The 20,271-nt window shown below is 41.6% G+C and overlaps 1 protein-coding gene across 1 annotated transcript in view; it reads right to left on the bottom strand.

Moving 5' to 3' along the window:
- Positions 1 to 499: 499 nt before the first annotated feature.
- LOC126372037 (glucose dehydrogenase [FAD, quinone]-like) overlaps positions 500 to 20,271 on the bottom strand; it is a 28,132-nt gene continuing 8,360 nt past the window's right edge. Inside the window, exons 2-7 of the mRNA XM_050017539.1 lie at positions 7,893 to 8,032; positions 6,442 to 6,572; positions 5,077 to 6,368; positions 4,815 to 4,875; positions 4,196 to 4,344; positions 500 to 875 (exon numbers count right to left, since the gene is read on the bottom strand). Of these exons, the coding sequence (XP_049873496.1) occupies positions 500 to 875; positions 4,196 to 4,344; positions 4,815 to 4,875; positions 5,077 to 6,368; positions 6,442 to 6,572; positions 7,893 to 8,032 (2,149 nt within the window). The remainder of the gene's footprint in view (positions 876 to 4,195; positions 4,345 to 4,814; positions 4,876 to 5,076; positions 6,369 to 6,441; positions 6,573 to 7,892; positions 8,033 to 20,271) is intronic.

Here is a 20,271-nt window from a genome sequence, read left to right as displayed (position 1 = left end):
CGAGCCACGACGCTCTTATTCTATGGACCCTGCCAGGCGAGCCACGGAAATCGTATCTCCCAGAAATACGACATCGACTAAGTATATTAAATACGGAAGTACTTATAATGAATTGTTTAATTTCGCTGTTTGTATACTACTTTTCATAGTTTAATTAATATTACAGGATTATAATATTTACTTTATCTATGAAAAGTAGTATACAAACACATATTATATTAAAAACGTGTTTGTGTGCAGTGTAGCTTTAGTACCTATACAGGGAAGAAATACAACAATACTTACAAAATAATTGTTGCTGTGTGTGTTGCATAACGAGTATGTGCGAGCGAGACAGACAGACAGCGCGCTCCCCCTTACTCCTTAGTGGCTTGTGGCCGTTTGAGACTAAAGTAAGACCTAGAGGGGGTGAGGTCGGCGCTCGATACGTAGTACTAATTGTTTATTCTACCTATACCCTGTAGTGTGGATGTGGAGTAGTGTACATATTATCTGTTGTTTATTCTATGGTAGAGTTGAAGCTATTATCGTAGTCCTGCAGCAGGAAATGCGCGAGCCGCTCGCCGAGCGCGATGCTGGCGGCAGCCGTGTTCCCGTGCGGCACGACGGGCAGCGCCGACAGGTCGGCCACGTGCAGCGCGCCCACCCCGCGGACACCCAGCCGCTCGTCCAGGACGCCGGCGCCGGCGCTGCCCAGCTTGGCCGTGCCCGCCGCGTGGTACACCGAGAATGTCAGGTGGCGCACGTAGCAGCGCAAGTAGCCCTCGCGGTCCGCCGCGAACGCCGGGCAGCCCGGCAGGGACAACCGCACGATGGCGGCATTGCGCGCGCGATACTCGCGCGATGCTCCGTGCGTCGCGGTGTACGGTAGTAAGCTACGGAGTAGTCGGTGTTGTTTACCTACTCCACGATGTCGAATTTTGTGAAATGTGCGTCTTGCAATATTGTTATAAACGAGGTGCTTGCATTTGTGAATAACAAGATCGATGTGATGGACGAGGAGAGCCTTAGCCGCATTTGTGTAACTGCATTTACGGAAGATGATATTGTGACTGCGAAACGTTTGTTGTTTGAATCTTTGTCTATGACAAAAACAATGAAAACGCGAAGGAGGGATGGAAAGGCACTGAGAGACATTGATGACATTATTTGTCTATTAAAAGGAACTGATCCTGAAAAGTTACCTACCTTTGTCGCTCGGGAGCTACAAAAATTACCCCCGGTCTTATTTGACCATGTCGATGTAACTCGTATTTTAAAGGATCTGGTGAGAATGCGAAGCGAAATCGAGCAAATTTCGGAAAACTATGCTACAAGAGGCCAGCTAGATGAATTAAGGGCTGACGTTGAAAATATTAAAAAGACTTCGATAGTGAATAATTTTCATCGGAACATAAACTCGAAAAGAGGAGCTGGATTACTTGAAAGTTTTGAGTATAACAGCGGTCCTATGGGACTACCGCCCCTAGATATCGAAGACGAAAATCCCAAAAGTCGAGAGTGTATAGAAAATAAGCAATCGACGGGAGAGGGTACACCGAAAAATAAGTCGATTACTACTGAGTTCCCACCGCCCGCCTCGATAACGGTCAACACAAAATCAGCTGAGAGCCGACCGGACCGACAGGTGACTAAAAACTCGTCGGTGACTCATACTCCGCCGCTGCATACAACTTTGACGAGACATACTGCTGACCCGTGCGTCATTAACCAGAGTAATATAAACAAAAAACCATTCTCTCAGGTACTAAAGGAAGGCAAATGGAATACACAGATTCCTGACGAAAAGTGGAATCTTGTACAAAGAAAGAGACTAAGGAATCGATTTGTAGGCAATACAGGTAAAGCTGTAGTTGATTCGGAAAATAATTTTAAGGCAGCTGATGTTAAAATACCTGTTTACATTTATAACGTGGCGACGGAAACGTCCGTGTGTGACATTGAGAATTATATCAAGAATAAGGCGAACCTAATAGTTCGACTAGAGAAAATGAGTATGAAAGTAAACAAAGATTATAATGCGTATAAAGTCTATGTGCCTAAGCATAAATTAGATTTAGTTTTGAGAGACGATTTTTGGCCTGAAGGTATCTCATACCGTCGATTCATTGAATTTTCTAATAAAAAGAAAGACGGAATAGTACCTGTGAATGGAAACAGCAATACACATTGATGGATACGACAAAGTTAATTAGTTTTAATTGTAAGAATGTGCAACGGTCAGTGGAATGTGTGAGGAGCCTCTGTCGCACGGCTGACATTATCGCGTTGCAGGAGACTTGGCTCTTACCTCATGACATACCTTTTCTCGGGAGCATTGATGATAACTTCGCCTTCACGGGAAAATCTGCAGTGGATACTTCATCGGGGCTGCTCAGGGGGAGGCCGTATGGAGGCGTGGCCTTGCTATGGAGAAAGGCTGTTTTTCCATCCGTAACGGTGTTAACGTGTAGTAGTGTGCGTATAACGGCTATAAGAGTCGTGATGAACGATCGCTCTGCGGTGATAATTTCATTGTACATGCCAACGGCTAGTACGGATAATTTAGTGGAGTTTACGGATTGCTTAGGCGAGATAAGTGCGCTCATTGAAACTAATAACGTGGAGAGTGTATTTGTTCTGGGTGATTTTAATGCTCATCCCGGTGAGTTGTTCTCGAATGAGCTGTTAAGTTTTTGTAACGAACAGTCATGGACGTGTGTGGATATGGAGTTGTTACCCGTGGATACATTTACTTTTATTAGCGATGCGCACGGTTGTCACCGCTGGCTTGACCACTGTGTAGTAACTGCTGCCGCGAGACACACAGTTGTAGGTACGTCTGTATTGCATGATGTCTACTGGTCTGACCACGCCCCGTTGCTGATCGAGTGTGACTTTAATCTAATAAAACCTAAATTTGTAACGTGCCCATCTGTAGTTAATAAGTCAATCTGGGGTGAGAGAGATTGTTTACAAGTTGAAAAGTACTTTCAATATTGTCATTCCAATTTAAGTTTGATAGATTTTCCTATAGAGTTTTGTAACTGTGCTGATAATATATGTGTGAATGTCGATCATAGGTTAATATTGGATGATTTTTACTGTAGAATCATAACTACGCTGAAAAAAGGCTCTGAACTTAGTTATAAGAACATAAAACGTAAAACATATAGATATGTAACTGGGTGGAATAAATATGTAAGCCAAGCGCACAGGGAGGCTCGGATTTGGTATAAAGAATGGTTGATGCACGGTAAACCTAAGTGCGGATATGTATTTAGTAAAATGTATGAAACAAAAACTATTTTTAAGTCAAAACTTAAATACTGTCAAAACAATGAACAACAGATTAAAATGGATATACTTGCTAAGAATCATTCTGATAAAAACTTTTCAAAGTTCTGGAAAAACACCAATAAACTGAACCCGAAGCCGACCCTTCCTGTCAGTGTGGCTGGTGAGCATGACCCAACAGACATTGCTAATGCTTTTCGGCGGCACTTTCAAGTGCAATCACCATTTACACAGCTGCCTCGGGTGTTCGGGATGGACGCCAGTCCTGGGAAGCTTACCATAAAATTTACTGCAAAGGAAGTTGCTAATGTAATTAAGAGAATGGTAAGAGGTAAGTCTCCCGGGCACGATGGCCTCAGTGTCGAACATCTAAAGTATGCTGGTGTGCACATGCCGCGAGTACTTGCAATGTTCTTCAATTTGTGTGTCAGTCATTGTTATCTACCAGAAGAGCTTATGTATACTGTAGTCGTACCTATTCTGAAAAATAAAACTGGGGACGCCTCCGATATGTCCAATTACAGGCCTATATCTTTGGCAACAATTATAGCTAAGGTGCTGGACAGTTTGCTTGATAAACACCTTGGCGGCCATCTTGAGCTCCATGATGCTCAATTCGGGTTTAGGCCTGGGCTGTCAACTGAAAGCGCGATCTTGTGTCTCAAGCAAACTGTTCAATATTATACAGCAAGAAAAACCCCTATATATGCCTGCTTCTTGGACCTGTCGAAGGCGTTCGATCTAGTATCGTACGATTTGTTATGGCGCAAGCTAGAAGATGAGACTAGCCTTCCACCTGAGCTTGTATCAGTATTTAGGTACTGGTACAATAGTCAGATAAACCGTGTCAAGTGGGCAGGCGCGCATTCGGACATGTATGGACTGGACTGCGGGGTGAGACAGGGGGGATTGAGCTCGCCTCGGCTTTTCAATCTGTATATGAACCGTCTGATCGGTGAGCTGAGCGGCACTGGTATTGGATGCCATGTCGATGGTGTCTGTGTCAACAATATCAGTTACGCTGACGATATGGTGCTGTTGAGCCCATCGATTGGTGCGCTGCGACGTCTGGTGAAAATATGCGAGACCTACGCAGAGGCTCATGGGCTCAGATACAATGCATCCAAAAGCGAGTTCATGGTGTTTAATACAGGTGCTAAAAGCTACCAAAACGTGCCTGATATAACGTTATGTGGCTCTCCATTGAAAAAAGTGGATAAGGTGAGGTATCTGGGCCATTGGGTCTCTGATAATTTGTCAGATAATGTAGACATAGAAAGGGAGCGCAGGGCGCTGTCTGTTCGCTGTAACATGTTGGTCCGCAGATTTTCGCGTTGTAGTGAACAAGTAAAGGCGACGCTTTTCAAAGCGTTCTGCCAGTCGTTCTACACGTGCGGTCTGTGGGTCAGCTTTACGCAGCGAACTTATGGAGCTCTGCGTGTTCAATATAATAACGCATTCAGGATGCTGTTCGGACTGCCGCGTTATTGCAGCGCCTCATTAATGTTTGCAGAGGCGCAAATTAATTGCTTCTATACCATCATGAGGAAACGTTGCGCCTCCTTGCTGCGCCGCGTGCGCGCCAGCTCGAACAGTATCCTGAGTGTGTTAGCAGACCGGTGGGACTCCCCGCTGCTGAAGCGCTGGATGCAGCTGCACGCTACTGTGCCAAGGGTCGCGCGTGTGTATTAGCTTAAGTTGTATAAGTTGTTACTAACATTAGAATATAAGTTGTTTGTTACTAACATATATGGATACAGTCCGAATTAAATAATTTGAATTTGAATTTGAATTTGATACGGCGCCGTCTCCACCACGTCCTCGAGGATCTTGATCGCGCGCATCATCTCGTCCACGTCGCGCTCGTCATCTAGGTAGTTGGGGTAGACGTCGGGCGCCGCGAGAGGGTCAGCACTCGCCAATCGCACCCAGCCGCGCGATTGTGGCGCCAGCACCACCGGCGATGCCACAATCAGAGCGCTCTTCGTGTTTTCTTTGGCCAGCTGCGCGAGGATGGCGTCGTTGAGCATCGTCGATTGCTTCATGATGAGCGGCGCGACGTCGATGACCCCGCGGTCGATAAACGCGTTGATCAACTGCAGCGTCGGCAGCTCGCACTCGGGCCCGAGGTGACGCAGCTGCCGCGTGTCGTTGTCGTAGCAGAGCGTGTTCGCGAATGCGGTAATGTCGGTGAGCCCGATGGAGGCGAGCGGGCCCTTGCGCGTCGCGCCGTATGTGAGTATATCCCCGGCGAGGGAGGCGGCGGCGCCGACGGTTTCGAGCGCGTCTCTGTCCACGCGGATGAACACGAGCGGCAACACGTGGTCACTCATGTTCTCGCCGACGGGCAAGTCGGCGCGTACCGGGATGCCGAGCGAGCGCAAGCGCTCAGCCGGGCCCACGCCGGACAGCTGCAGCAGCTGCGGCGTGCCGATGGCGCCGGCGCTCAGCACGACGCCGCGGCGCGCGCGGACCGTGACGCGGCGCCCGGACGACTCCCGCACGGCGGTGACGCCCCGCGCGACATTGTCGTCGTCGATGAGCACCCCGGTGCAGCGCATGCCGGTGGCGAGCCTCAGCGTGCGGCGCACGACGGGCCGCGTCAGGTAGCCACGCGCCGTACTCTCGCGCGTGCCTTCGGATGACGTGTACGTGATCACGCGCGACACTCCGATCTGAGATTCCGCGTTCACATCATCGTTATATGGGAACCCCAGAGACTCGAAGCCCTTGACGATTCTATTGTGCCATTCGTTTTCGGGGTCCGCGCAGAAGCCGATATCCATAGTCCCGGTGGTGTTGTGGTATGGGACAGAGGAGCTTGGGAGTTTGTCGAGGTCGCGAAGGCCCTCGTAGCGGAGGAAGAACGGTTCGAATTCCTCCCAGGTCCAGCCGGGCAGGCCAAGGTCGTAGTCAGCGCGGTTGCCACGTACGTACATCATGTAGTTGATGGAGGTGGAGCCGCCGAGCAGTTTGCCGCGGCTGAAGCGGCACTGCTCGCCCTCGGAGCCGAGGCAGGACTTGTTGTTAGGCCGCGTGCGGTACTGCCAGTCCACCGGCGACCCGAGCAGCACCATCGCTCCCCCTGGCACCTGCGAGCGGCCATCCATCAGAAACACTTCTCTAACATAAGATCAAGAAGCATAACATCAGCAGAGTACTGACCCGTGAGAGCAGCGTCGGCACCCCGCCTGCCTCCAGCAGCAGCACACTCGCTCCCGCCTCCACCAGCCGAGTTGCTACTGCGCATCCCGCAGCGCCCGCGCCCACAACCACATAGTCAAACTCTTCATCGTCTGAAACAAAGATTCAAAAACAACTGTAACCTTCATCTAGTTTATCCGCTACAGACTCATCCCTTCTTCTTTTTTTGAAAATATTGCAAAAAGTACTACGTTACTGTCATATAAATATGGAGCGAGTGGAGAAAGTATACTTGATACTTATTTGATGATAGAAGCGGCGCCGCGCCGCCGGTGACACGGTGCAACTCATCTAATGTTCGTTTACAGTATGTAATGTTTAAAATATTTAAGAAGATGATGATGAAGAAAGTGGATTGATGAAATAAGAAATAAGCAAATGGGTTTACTCGAATTTATTAATCACTAAGAAAACCAAAGTTACATAAAAATATAAATAGGTATTTGGAACTTTTAAATCCTAAGGGTACATTCCAGGTATTCAAGGCCACTGGTCATTCGTTAAGCATTAAAAAATAATATGAAAAGTGTCATAAAAACCTCCCTAGCTCGTTTGCCATCGGCGGCGGCGGGAAGGAAGCCGAGCCGACTAGGAGCAGCTACCAATAAGCTGTGGCTGTAGCAGAACAGCTGTACAAAACACCCGTCATAGAACAGAACAGCCTTCGTAAAACAGCCGTCACAAAACAGACGTCTCAAAACACCATCACAAAACACCTTCGCCAAACAGCCATCCCAAAACACCTCCTGTCGGAGGTCGAGAAGCCACGTATGCGGCCAACGTACGATGACGTCATGTCGACACCAAAACCACACCAGAATAAAAATTTACGAAGATTTGGCGGCGCGTGCGACGGAGTTGCGGGCCACCGGTCACACGCTTATAAACCGCCCGAAATTCACACTAAAAATCGAAGGTGTGGACACACCCGCTCGGCGGAGCGCTGTCTGGGGAATGCGGCAGCTCGCAGGCGCAGGACTATATAAATCGCCCAATTCAACGCCTACGTCACGGACAAAGCCAGTACAACCTCAATCGTCCGTTAGATGACGCCGCCGTCGCACACTCAAAATGCAACTGATTAACAAGTCCAAGGACAGGAGACTGACCGAAAATTCCCGATGTGTATTAAATATTGACACCAACATTCTTAAGCAGCTACTTGACAAGGGACTCCAAGATATAGCCTTCCGTATAATATCGGCACACGCCATCTTCCGGTTACTGGTGGAAAGTCGCCGACTGCGGAGCCCAACGACAGCAAGTCGATGCTCCCGGACCTTACATCGAACAAGGCGAGATGGCGCTGTGTTCAATACTACACAAAAAAGCTATAAAACGGATTCCCTGTAACTAATCCGGAGGCTGAAAGAAACGGTACTACAAGTATTGCACAGCAGAGTTTGACTCACCTTCCAGATTGTACTGCAGCGGCAGGTCGAGCGTGTCGGACACGACGCGCGCCAGCTGGTCGAGCGCGTCCCCCACCAGCGGCAGCAGGTCCGCCCACACCGGCGCCTGCGCACACACCAGCACCAGCCATAGCGCCTTACTGTACCAGGACAACCACACAAGTACGTATTAAATTCTGTTAAATGATGCAGTAACTGAGGCAATGGATAATGGACATCAGGTCATTTACACTGATTATGGCAAAGCCTTTGATCAGATCCAGCATGATTTACTTCTAGCCAAGTTGTCTAAGGTCGACATAAGAGGAAACCTACGGTGGTTCTCTTCCTACATTGATAATCGGTCGCAGGCTGTGGTCGTCAACAATTACATTTCTAGCTGGGTTGTTATACCCAGCGGCGTGCCTCAAGGCTCCCTTCTGGGGCCATTGCTGTTTATTATCTTTGTGAATGACATCGACCACTGCTTCCACTCCTCTGTTTACAGCTACTCTGTTTTGCCGATGACATGAAAATATCCCGCATCTCATCGATTGCTGACGCTGAAATCATCTGCTCGACTTGAATCCTGTTAAGTGTAGTATAGTAACATATACTCGCAAACATATCCCAATAAATTTCCACTACACTCTTAAAGGTGAAATTCTTGAGAGAAACAAGCTGGTATCTTGGAGTGTTTCACAACAGTAAGCTGATGTTTGAGAAAATTGAGAAAATTAAATCCATCCATCCATCAAATAGAGAACATACAAAAGAAGTGTAGGTACTTTGCTACCGGTTTAAACAGCGATATTCATCCAGTACCACCCACCCGCTGCTGCCGCTGCTGTTGCTGCTGCTGCTGTCCTGCTATATTTGGCGGGCCGCAAATAGTTTTAATAACCTATGCGCTACAACTGAATTACATTTGTTCAACACTGGTTGTGAGGCTGCGAGACGTGAGATTAGCAAGCAATTCTTTAACCTGTAGCATAGAATAGATAATAATGTATCTAGGTTGAATGACACGTGCATTGTGAGTGTAGCCTTTGTACATTTTATGCTTTTGAGACAGTAACGGTTAACTGCTGACTTTGTTATTATGCGTAGTGTAATATGCATTAGTGCAAACTTTTTTGATTTTATCAATTTGCTATTCGCAAGGAACTATAATTGGCTTTCTGTGTTTACCATAAGATGCTACTATGTTAATTATAGCTGTTGTTTCTCCGAACATTAAATAAATAAATAAATAAAAATATTATTTGTCATGTCAAAAACATTATATATAACGGCAGAGCAAATATATTTTTAAAGATGAAGCGATATGATACTATTTTGTCTAACGCAGATCCTTATTTGTTACCAATATTTGAAGAAAAACATACGACGATTTCCCTTTTACATAAAATTATTTACATACTTATAGGCAGGCAGCTCTTAACAATAAAATAATAAGATCGCATCATCTTAATCTAAATATATTTTATGTATCGTTTTCTATTTGTCTAGTCAAAAAACGATTTCTACAAACAAAACTATCGTAGCCAAGACACGCTTGAAAATGAATACGAGCTCACCAAATGAAATAATTCAAACATAGCAAAACTTACATGTCTGTGGCTCACAAAAGTGCGGCTCAAATAAAACAATGTTTAAAACTGAAATTAGTCTCGCGCCGAATTATATTTAAACGCCCTTTGAGATAAAGAACCTCGCGGGCGTCGCCGGGCGCGGGTGGGCGCATGTGGGCGCGGCAGGGCTAGGGTGGGCGCAGCCGGGCGCGGGTGGGCCAGTATCTTGTGAAGGCCGCCGTCCGTCGGAAAGTTTTTGCAACCCTTTGCGAATAAGTTTGATTAACAGACACCATTAAATTACTTAGTCGCATTTAAAGCTATTTAATTATAGAGCGCTCTCTCTTATACAATTGGAAGCTTTGTTGGCGAATAATTTTCCTACTTGATAAATGTTACATTTTTTAATCAATGTCCAATGAAAAAAATACTGGGATGAGGAAGAGACAGTAGTGAAGTGAACATGATACTACTTTACGCTAGTGAACTAAGTACCTACCTAATTTTAATAATTTAAATGCCATAACAGGTTACCTACACACGTAGGCAGGTGGTTGCAGGTAAGTATAGTACAGTGCAGTTAGGTGCGTGAATGGAAAGAAATAAAAACTGACTAATTGTGAGTCGGGCTTATAATAGACAGTGCTAAAGTAAAGATCCCAACCCCATCAACCCTGGTGTCAGAGTTACTATTGAACCGCCAAAGGCCCCTGACATGGACCATGTAACGATTAACTTACACCAATAAGTAGTAACCGGGACCAACGGCTAAACGTGTCTTCCGAAGCACGGATCATCTTACTTTTGGCAGGTGATCAGCCTGTAATATTTTAACCAAACTCACTTATTTTTATTTTAATAAAAAACTTTCACTAAACTACTTTTTAGAATTTCCGCTATTATAACTCATATTCTGGGAAGATTACAAATGGACACTTGTTACGTGTTAAAAGTGTGAACTCCTCAAACGGTGGACACAAACATCTATAACAGACGTAGTGCGCGCGCCCCTCAACACACTATAAGTATCTCAAGACCGATTGTTTAAATAGTGTCCAAGGCTATTTGTAGATAATATTATATTCTACAACATCTAAATTCAAGCAAGGTAAGACGTTAAAGAGGAATTATGATATATTCTCGAATATTTTGGGTTCTTTGACCTTGACGCGGACACGTGATTTTATGAGACTTTTCCGCCATCAACTTAGAAAATGACAAAAATATCCAGCTTATTAGATAGATAGATAAAATACTTTATTGAGCACAATGGACACAATATACAGAAATAAGGCAACAGATACAGAAAGGCACAACTCACACTAGCTCCCATTCCGGGGTTGACTCCTTATAAATATTATAAACTCGTAATAAATAAAAGATTAAAAACTAAAACCCGACTACGGCAAAATCACGCTCTAAAAATTACGAAACAAGAATACGGGTAGATTTCTCTGAAACACGAAGGTAGTTTTTTTTTTTTAATATTTAGAGCGAGAAGAAAAAGAAGATTATTTTTATTTATATTATTTTGGGGTCGTATTTATTAAGTTAACGTGCTACTGATACATGTTTTATGCAAAGTTTACAGATAAAACCTATACCGAACATGTCTGAGCAATCATGTTAACAATTCAACGTAATTATCGAGTAAATACAAGAAAACCGGCAAATAAATGTTAGTAATATGTACATATTTTAAATGAGCAAATAAAGCCCTTTCATTTGATATCCAACATACTACCCAGGTAGCACACTGGCTTATTAAATGTCGAACCTGCCTCTTATTTAAGTGTAAAAGTGTTATATAAGATGTTTAATGGTTTTTTTAGCTTCCATAGGCTGTTATGAAACTTTGAAATAAGTTAGTTAATCAATGGTTGGTAAAAGGTACATCTAAAATACGTAATTAAGCTGTGGACTGCATACGAGTTCATAGTTAGTGTTATAGTTAGGTATACCATTAGAAAAAAAAAATCCTACTAACTTTATGTCCTCTAGAGGGCGCCACTTCCAATTTAGCGTGACGTCACATTGCCTATAACCACCATACAATCAAGACGCTTCTAGTGACACCTCATTTGTTAAATTTTGACAGGTGGTTTAGAAGTTAGGTTGGAACACACAATACATTTTTACACTTCACTTTATCTAAATCATACATATTCATATTCATTATACATATTGTTATGAGAAGTTAAAATGTATAGACTATTCTAGTCAATGTGTGTCTAGTGATGATGTTATGTGTATAAATATAGATAGCCATAAGATAAAAAATAATGCTATGTATGACCAAGCAGTTGATGTTCTGCAGAGTGCTGCTATCAAATGGTGTAATTCTCAGGCCGAAAAAAAGTTACTGGTCGGCAAGTCGCTGGGTGGAACTTACACGTAAGGGAAAGTCATTCAACGGCTCAAATGCACTTTAATTGATGGACAGAATATAGCGGGCCTAATTCAGATTATATCTACGATAAAATGTGTACTACACGTAAAACATTTACTTAAAAATAAATTGATAGCTAGTTATTATTAATTAAAAAAATAACAATTAAATGAAATATTATTCTTTCTGTTGCTAATTAACTTTGGACGAAGTGGAGGAAGGCCTTTGCCAGCAGTGGGATAGTTCAGGCTAGATAAGTTAAGATGAGATAATTATTTTGGTCGAAGATGTAACAGGGTTCAGGTTAAGTAGAGTCATAGAGCCTATCTTCCGGATAAGGTCAGTCCTATGCTGAAGTAGTGAAACGGGCGTTTAATATTTTGGCTTTGTGTTACTAGATTAAGGATTAGACAGTAAGTGACTGCTGTTGATCTCCCTAATAATAAATAAATAATTTTGTTATAAAGACTATACTCGTTGTCTTACCTCAGGGTCCACATGTTCTGCGCACCACAGTAGTCGTGTGTATGAGGGTGGCTGTAGCGAGTGTCGTGGGCGGCGCACGCCGCCGGTAATGGTCGTCGGCGCCGGCGCCGATGGTTTTGTTCGCGCAGACGCACCGCTCGCGAAAACGTCCTCGCTGCTAATCTTTGTCCATACCTGATTAGTATACTGTCAAAACTCTCATAAACCGTCCATACAAGGACGACGGGGCTTGAAGACGATGTTACAACTGTTGCACTTGCGGGTGACCTAAGTGTATTTCCAGATCGCGAGGTCCGGTCAGAGGTCCGGACTACGATGTAAAGAAGGCTATGAACATCTCAAACCAACCCAGAGGAAGAAGAAGTTTCTTTTTTGACGTCGCTTATTGTAGCTTTGCTATAAATCTCCGGAAGAGGAAGGCCTCTAGCGACGTGGAGGACCAATGTTGAAAAAGTTGTGAGAGCACACGTGACAATAGAGACAACCTCGGATAGAACAACCTGGTGCCGATGTGGGAGGAAGCCCAACCCCGGGTGAACTGGGAAAAGGGGCAGGATGAAGAAGAGGAGGAAGGATGTGGAAACCTATGTTCATCATCTCCCTAGCGTTATCCCATCCGGTTTTTTTTATAGAAGCGACTGCTGTTGATCTCCCTAATAATAAATAAATAAATAATTTTGTTATAAAGACTATACTCGTTGTCTTACCTCAGGGTCCACATGTTAGGTAGGTATATCTCTTCCTCCCAATAGCCGTCCATCAGTTTAGAAAAAATAAAATGTAGTCACGAGGCAAGGAATTATAAAAAAACCTTCCAACCCGCGAAGGGTAAACCAAAACAGGTGTATTAGGTATATAGACCGGTTGTTAAACACGATCCGAAAAACAATATTATCAAACCACCCCTAAACCTGCTGTGGTAATAAAATGGGTACGCAAATAACCCGCTGCTCCCATTTCAAATAATAAGCCTCACTGAAATGGAAAGGAAAATACCATTTCATTAAGTGGTTTAAATATCGTCCTTTTGTTCCTCTTACGGAAACTAACAGCCTACAATCACAAAAAGTAGATAAAGTGGACATGTGAAATGGGTATGAAACGGGTTAAACCTCTGGACTAACTGCGGACTCCGGCCGTCCGACCTTAATGTCATGACGTAGAATGCTACGTCACTGCGGGACGCTACGAACCACTAGTCGGACTCAGTACCATTCCGAGGGTCGAGGGTTCCATTCCGTGCAACAGTACACTTACAAACACACTTAATATAATACATTTAAATAAAGTTCCGATTGCCAGCCAATTATGGACGCACGCAACACCGACTAAGTATAATAATATTAACAGGAGCTAAAGTTAGCAAATTAACTCTACTAAGTAAGAAGAATAATTGAAATTAAAATTTAAAAATATAAACTGTGATAACTTTTTTTTTGACACTCATGTCGACGAAAGAAGAGATTTTAATTTTTTTTTAGTTAACCATTTTTGGCCCGCTTCGGGCTACTTCTATCAGACTAAGCCCTAAATTCAGGTTCGAAAAACATTACCTTGACAACCTCGGGCGTGGTTTCCGCATGTATGGTCGCCCTCACCATTTGTCCGGCCAAGTCGGAAATACCAGCCGAGATAAATATAAAATAGAGCCAAGACTGACGACAATAAGACTCCCTTGTACACGACACAGGATCCAAGAAACTATATAAATTAACGATCTGTCGACTTCTACGATATACGAGGGATGATAAGCATGGATTGTTTTTGTAATATGTCTCTTCCTCCCAATAGCCGTCCATCAGTTTAGAAAAAATTAAATGTAGTCACGAGGCAAGGAATTATAAAAAAAATTTCATTGAAATCTGAAGTAGGTCAATTAGTCCTAAAATTGTTTTAGTTTCATTGCATGCCTACCTCTGATAAACAATGATTTATGACACGGAATGGTGCGTCCGAGACGGCGTGATGGCGGTCAATTTTGATTGCTTTCTTACTTTTTACAATTTTGAATCGATTTGATGATTATTAAGGACCTACCTACCTATTATAAATTTGGAATCTACCTACCTACCTATAATAAAATGGTATTATAAATCAGGAAACACAGGTACCTAATCAATTCTAATAATGGTACAGATACCTACTTACTAAAAAAAAACAATAGCTATTTTCAACGTATCATCGGCAGGTTGTTAGGTAAGTACTTCACTAGTATTCTTAGGCGTGGTTTCGACAAAAATATCAAAACACCTATTCAAACAGTCAAATATTCAAATATAACTAGTGGACCCGACGCGATTTCGTGCGCGTAGCGACTTACTACAATAATTAAAACACATAATAACGGGTTCTTACCGCGTTTAAATCGGGGATATGATAATCCCGATGTTTCGACACTGTTGCAAGTGCCATGACTACAGTCACTATCCGCCCGTAATGGAAGTAGACTCCAAGTAATCTGTTCTGTATTTGTACTCATATCTAGGTGTACACTTCAAGTCAATCTTGAGATAAAACATTACTATCCCATCCGCATTATTTTATAATGGGGGTGATATTTTACCTACCTTATTTACGTATTTATTCACCTACAGTATATCAATGGCACATTTTTTACACAACATATTGTACAAATGTGTTCTACTCAACAACATTTCCCCAGCGTTATTCCGTTACCACAGAGTCCGCTTACCTAACCTGAAGATTGGACAGGTCCGGTTTTTTACAGAAGTGACTGCCTGTCTGACCTTATAATCCGCGAAGGGAAAACCAGCCCAAGCGTTCTACTGCTTCTCGTTTTTAACATACAGAAATTACGTCCGAGTTTTATTATAATATACTTATAGTCGTTAGTAGTAGTAGTTGTTATTTCGCTTATTTTTGTTGTTTCGCTTGAAAAGCGTATTTGACAGCTAATAAAAGTTCAGATACGTATCTATGGGTACCTAGGTACCCCGAAGAGACGAGTAGTATTTAATTTTCAAATGTTTATAAAGGTGTTCTTACTTCTATAATTATTTAAATAAGGTATTTCTGTTTTAAACTTTTCGCTTTTAAAAGACTAATTAACATAATAAGTACCTACTTCAGTTTACATTACATTGATCATAGTAATAAAGGTGACAATAATAGTTCTGCAAACAACTTCAAGACCCTCTTTCTGATGATGATTTATGAATGTTGATGTTTTTAAGTTAAATATTTTATCTGTTAATGTTACACGTTTACTTATTGAGTTTTGAAATTAAGTACAAGATAACCTACTTGAAAGATTCCGTCCGCCTTGTTCAAGACTCAAGACAGACAATAGTGCTGAGTCCTGTAGACACCATATAGGGAAATTTCTTCATCCGCCGAAAAGGAAAGGAACACACGAGACACATTCTTTCTTCTCAAAAAAAAATCAAAATTATTTATTTTTCAAAATTGGCTTACATAGTCAGCTCTTTTTGAACGTCAAAAATTAAATTACATTATTATGTAACTAGCTGTAAAACTACTACCGCATCGGAGTCTGTAACGCAATCTCTTAAAACAACCCTCTCAAAATTTTACAATAGTGCCGATCCGGACAACCACCAACCAACCCATATTTTAATTTGACAGGAGTAAAACTAGCTCTAGCTCTTTCTTGCCCTTATTAGGTGAAGGACGGCACTAGTTTAAAAAAATGTCAAACTAAAATTAGATTTGTGCGCGATCGGATAGCTTAGAAGATTAGGCACCTTTACGCAATAACCCGACAGAATTAAGTTGACGGCATACGTCAGACGGGTTGCATACCAGCGAGATGAATATAGAAAGATGAAAACAGTCAGTGGATGGATTAAGGGGAAAAGACCTCTTGAAAAGTTAATAAAAGCTTTTTAGATGCTGCGACGGTTTGGTTGAACCTTAGAGAGTCCCTGTGTTTAGCACAATGTACAAAGCAGTATCGCACGGAGATTCACAGAGATCTAGTACTAACTGCCGCGGATAAAACATGAACGCACAAAAATCGGAAATGCTCGACGATGCGGCGAAAATTATAATAATATGTATAACGAGTACGTATAGATTTGGATGGATTTTATTGAATCTTTAAGCAGTTGTGTATGAATATTACATCTAAGTTAGCAAAGTTATCGACGTGTTTTTGTATGACGTGCTAGACTAGCGGGGTTATTTCTGTATTCTAAGTCAAACTCAAACATAACAAGATTTTACTTTATGTTTTGTTTATTGATATTCCCAGGACCGCCTGCAGCGAGCTTTTGTGACCACAGCGAGTTGTATAAAGTGGTTGAACAGCGACGGAACAGTCGCGAACATTCGTAAAGTGTTGACAACTCGAGAGGGAACCTCCGACAACCGCAGATTACTAAACGGGGTTCAAAACCGACAAACTAGATCTGTACATCGGCAGCATGTTACAACTTCTCAAGGCTAGCGACTCAAGGCAACATGGTTAGCGAAACTTCACAGCATCCGACGAAACAACGAACGTACTTTTGAAACGAATTTAATTAATTTATTTACATTCCACGACTTTAAGTGCAGAAGTGCCAATGCTCCGTGAAACTTTCAATATAATTAACAATAATATAATTAGACATATAAAAAAGAAACTTAAGTGTAAACAATATAAAAACTGTAACGCCTGCCGCGTTTTACTACTGAGTGTAATTGCTCTTGTTTTTCTGTTAGGAACTATCAAAAAGTTATCATTGAAAACACTTAAAAACTACTGCTTAAAACTAAAATATTATTACATAAATAAACTTATACTAATTAATTTAACAAAACATAGCTATTTACAAAATAATTCCGTTAATATTGTACGACTTTAATAATTATCACATTGCGTAGGTAGCCGTACCTACATTCCACAGCCGAGCCGTTACTCTTCCGGTCGGATGTTCGACACAATCCTTCTGCCTTTGTAGCGAGAACACCTCGATTACTCGTATATTTTTTAAATACGTTTTTTTACTAATTTTGTCTACGATATAATAATTTATAGTGTTGTGTTATCCCCATTAATTGGGTAAGTGTAGCAATTACTATTTTTATTAGTTTAAATATCAACGTAGACTAGTACATGCTTTCTTTGTTCATTGCATGACTGTCATTTTTCATAATCATCGTGTAAATGTATTTTCACGCTTTAGTGCTTATTTTATATCATAATTAGCAATCTTTTATGTTCAAAACAACATTTAAATTGTCAATTTTTCTAAATTAATTCTACTTAACCAACTTAAAGTTATCTTTGTACCTAAGTACTTTCCTTGTTTAAATAATTCTTAAATGGAACAATATTAATGTACAAAATACGTTTAATATCGTTGCTATTAAAATTATTCAGCTTAAAATATTCAATTTTACTATTTTTTTAGATAGTTTTTTAAAACAACTACCTACCATAAATTTATCTTGTTCTTTGTTCTTTTTCTAAATTTATTTTGCTAAATTCACTTTTATTGTGTGTAATTTGCTGACAGCCACATCTTAGATTGCTAAGCTTGCTTGCTATCCACTTCCCATCTTCAATCAAGCTAAGGAATCGGCATGTGGCAGTCAGACTGGGAATTCGGACAATTCTTGAAATGACTAATTCCGGGTTCCAGGGTTCACCCTTCGAGTTCTACAACCGCAGGACCCACTACCGGTCCTGTACTTACCTCTACCGCTTCACCCTTCGAGTTCTACAACCGCAGGACCCACTACCGGTCCTGTACTTACCTCTACCGCTTCACCTTTCGGGTTCTACAACCCGCTGGATCCACTTTCGGTCCTGTACTTACCCCACCGTTTCTGCTGCCCTGCTGCGCGCGCCGGTGTACCCCGTGTCGTCGTGGGAAGAGTTACAGGGAAGTGGTAGTTTTCCTACTGCACCAAGGGTGCTCAGCCAGTATCAAATTACCTGCGACCCAGAGATCCGATCTATGTACTTGCTAGGGATTTAATGTCAATAAACTTGGTTTTATTTCTATATACCGTTTTATTTACCCTAGTAAGTACAACCTATTTGATTCGCGTGATAAGAACGTGACAAAACATTTAATTTTCACACATCATTCATCATCTCGCAGAACCTCAGACACTCGCGACACACATACGTCCACTCACTTATAAACAGATCAGTGCCTTGGGCGGCACGTTAAGCCGTTGCAGAATTAGCCTTAAAAACACCTCCATCAACCCGCAATGCAGCAGCGTGGTGGAGTATGCTCCATGTCCTCTACGGTTGATTGAGGGGAGGAGGAGTGGAACGTATATATGCTGTTTATGTAGCCCAGTTGGGAGAATCACTCTCACTGTGAAGTCGCAGTTACAAATCCACGGGCCAAAAAATAATATATTTGGAATATGTTATCCAATTCATGTTTGGATCTTTTGCATTCAAAGCATTTATTTCAGGTGATTCCCATAAAAAGTTACACACATTACATACAAACAAATAGAAGCAATCACAAGAAAATATAAAAGGCCACGTGGATCGCATTCCAATGCCTCCAAATCGTAGTCGTTAAGACGATAATAATATCTCTACACTATAGGTATCTCTTTTTTACTCATGACGGCTCTTATTAGTGCGAAAGACAGAATCAGTGTCGGAATCATTTATTCAACGTAATGTAATGATTATAGATAAACTTGTTGAAGGTCAATGTAACATTTTTACTTTGATTTACTTTAGTTCGCAAGGTGTTAATGGCTGAAGAGAAGATATGACAGTAAACTGCAACAGCAACACATCTTTTAAATCAATGAAGGTATACATTACAAGTTATTTAATAACTCCTAAAATCTCCTCCTTTAAATTTATTTTATGACAAATTCAAAATAGTGTCTGGTATTTTATACACTACAAAAAGGAACGGACCCAAAATTGATCCTTGAGGCACGCCCATTTGAAAAGACAAAACCTATGTTTTTCTTTCGTCTTAAATACACTCCGTCTATTCGTGAGCATCAGAATGACTGTCTTATACTTGGTCTTTGGGTTTTCCCCGAAGGGCAAGGCAAAGGGATCTATGCCCATAATGAAATGAAATGAAAATTTATTGTCATAAATTGTAAGCATAGCCAAGTCTTATGTGTTTTTTTCTTAATGATAATTAATAAAATTATGAAAGGTGGTGATGATCAATGATGAACCACCCTCGGAACAGACTCCTACTCCGGTCCCCAAATGTTTATTTTTATTTAGTTAGTATTTAGAATACGTTTTTATTTATTTAACTATCGATTACGAATACATTTCATAGTGGTTTTTATTATATTGTTTAAATGACTATATATATATATATATATATATATACTTTTGGAGCTAGTTTTTGAATTTGGTTTATCTGCTATAATCCAAACCTAAGTTATAAGGGTTCAAAAATCGACGATACTTTTCGAGAAAATGTAGGTAGTGCCCTGCCGTTCCGCTTCCCTTAAGATGCTTCTGCTTTATTGACTCTACTAAAATGTAATTGAAAGAAAGAAACGTGTAATATAAAGGGACACCATAGTAACAAATATAAAACAAAACAAGGAATAACACATAACTTACAATCAAAACACGCAAGAAAAACAACTTACACAAGAGACTACACAAAAATAGACAGTAAACATTATGACAAATTGTAATAGAGTGTATGGACTGGTCAACAATGGTAGTGTCCTTTATAAAAAGAGCCTCACTCAGCATAAGCCGTGGCGCGAGGCACGACCCTGGTATTCTGGGGACCCTGCTAGGCGAGCCACGGAAATCGTATCTCCCACAAATACGACATCGACTAAGTATATTAAATACATCCTATAATATTTACTTAAACTATGAAAAGTAGTACACAAACATAATAATAAAAACAATGTTTGTGTGCAGTATAGCTGTAGCACCTATAGGTACATGGAAGAAATACATCAATACTTACAAAATAATTGTTGCTGTGTGTGTTACATAACGAGTATGTGC

This window comes from Pectinophora gossypiella, chromosome 13 (genome assembly GCF_024362695.1).
Source record: "Pectinophora gossypiella chromosome 13, ilPecGoss1.1, whole genome shotgun sequence".
Taxonomy (NCBI): Eukaryota; Metazoa; Arthropoda; class Insecta; order Lepidoptera; family Gelechiidae; genus Pectinophora; species Pectinophora gossypiella.
This window is presented reverse-complemented; position numbering and strand designations above follow the sequence as displayed.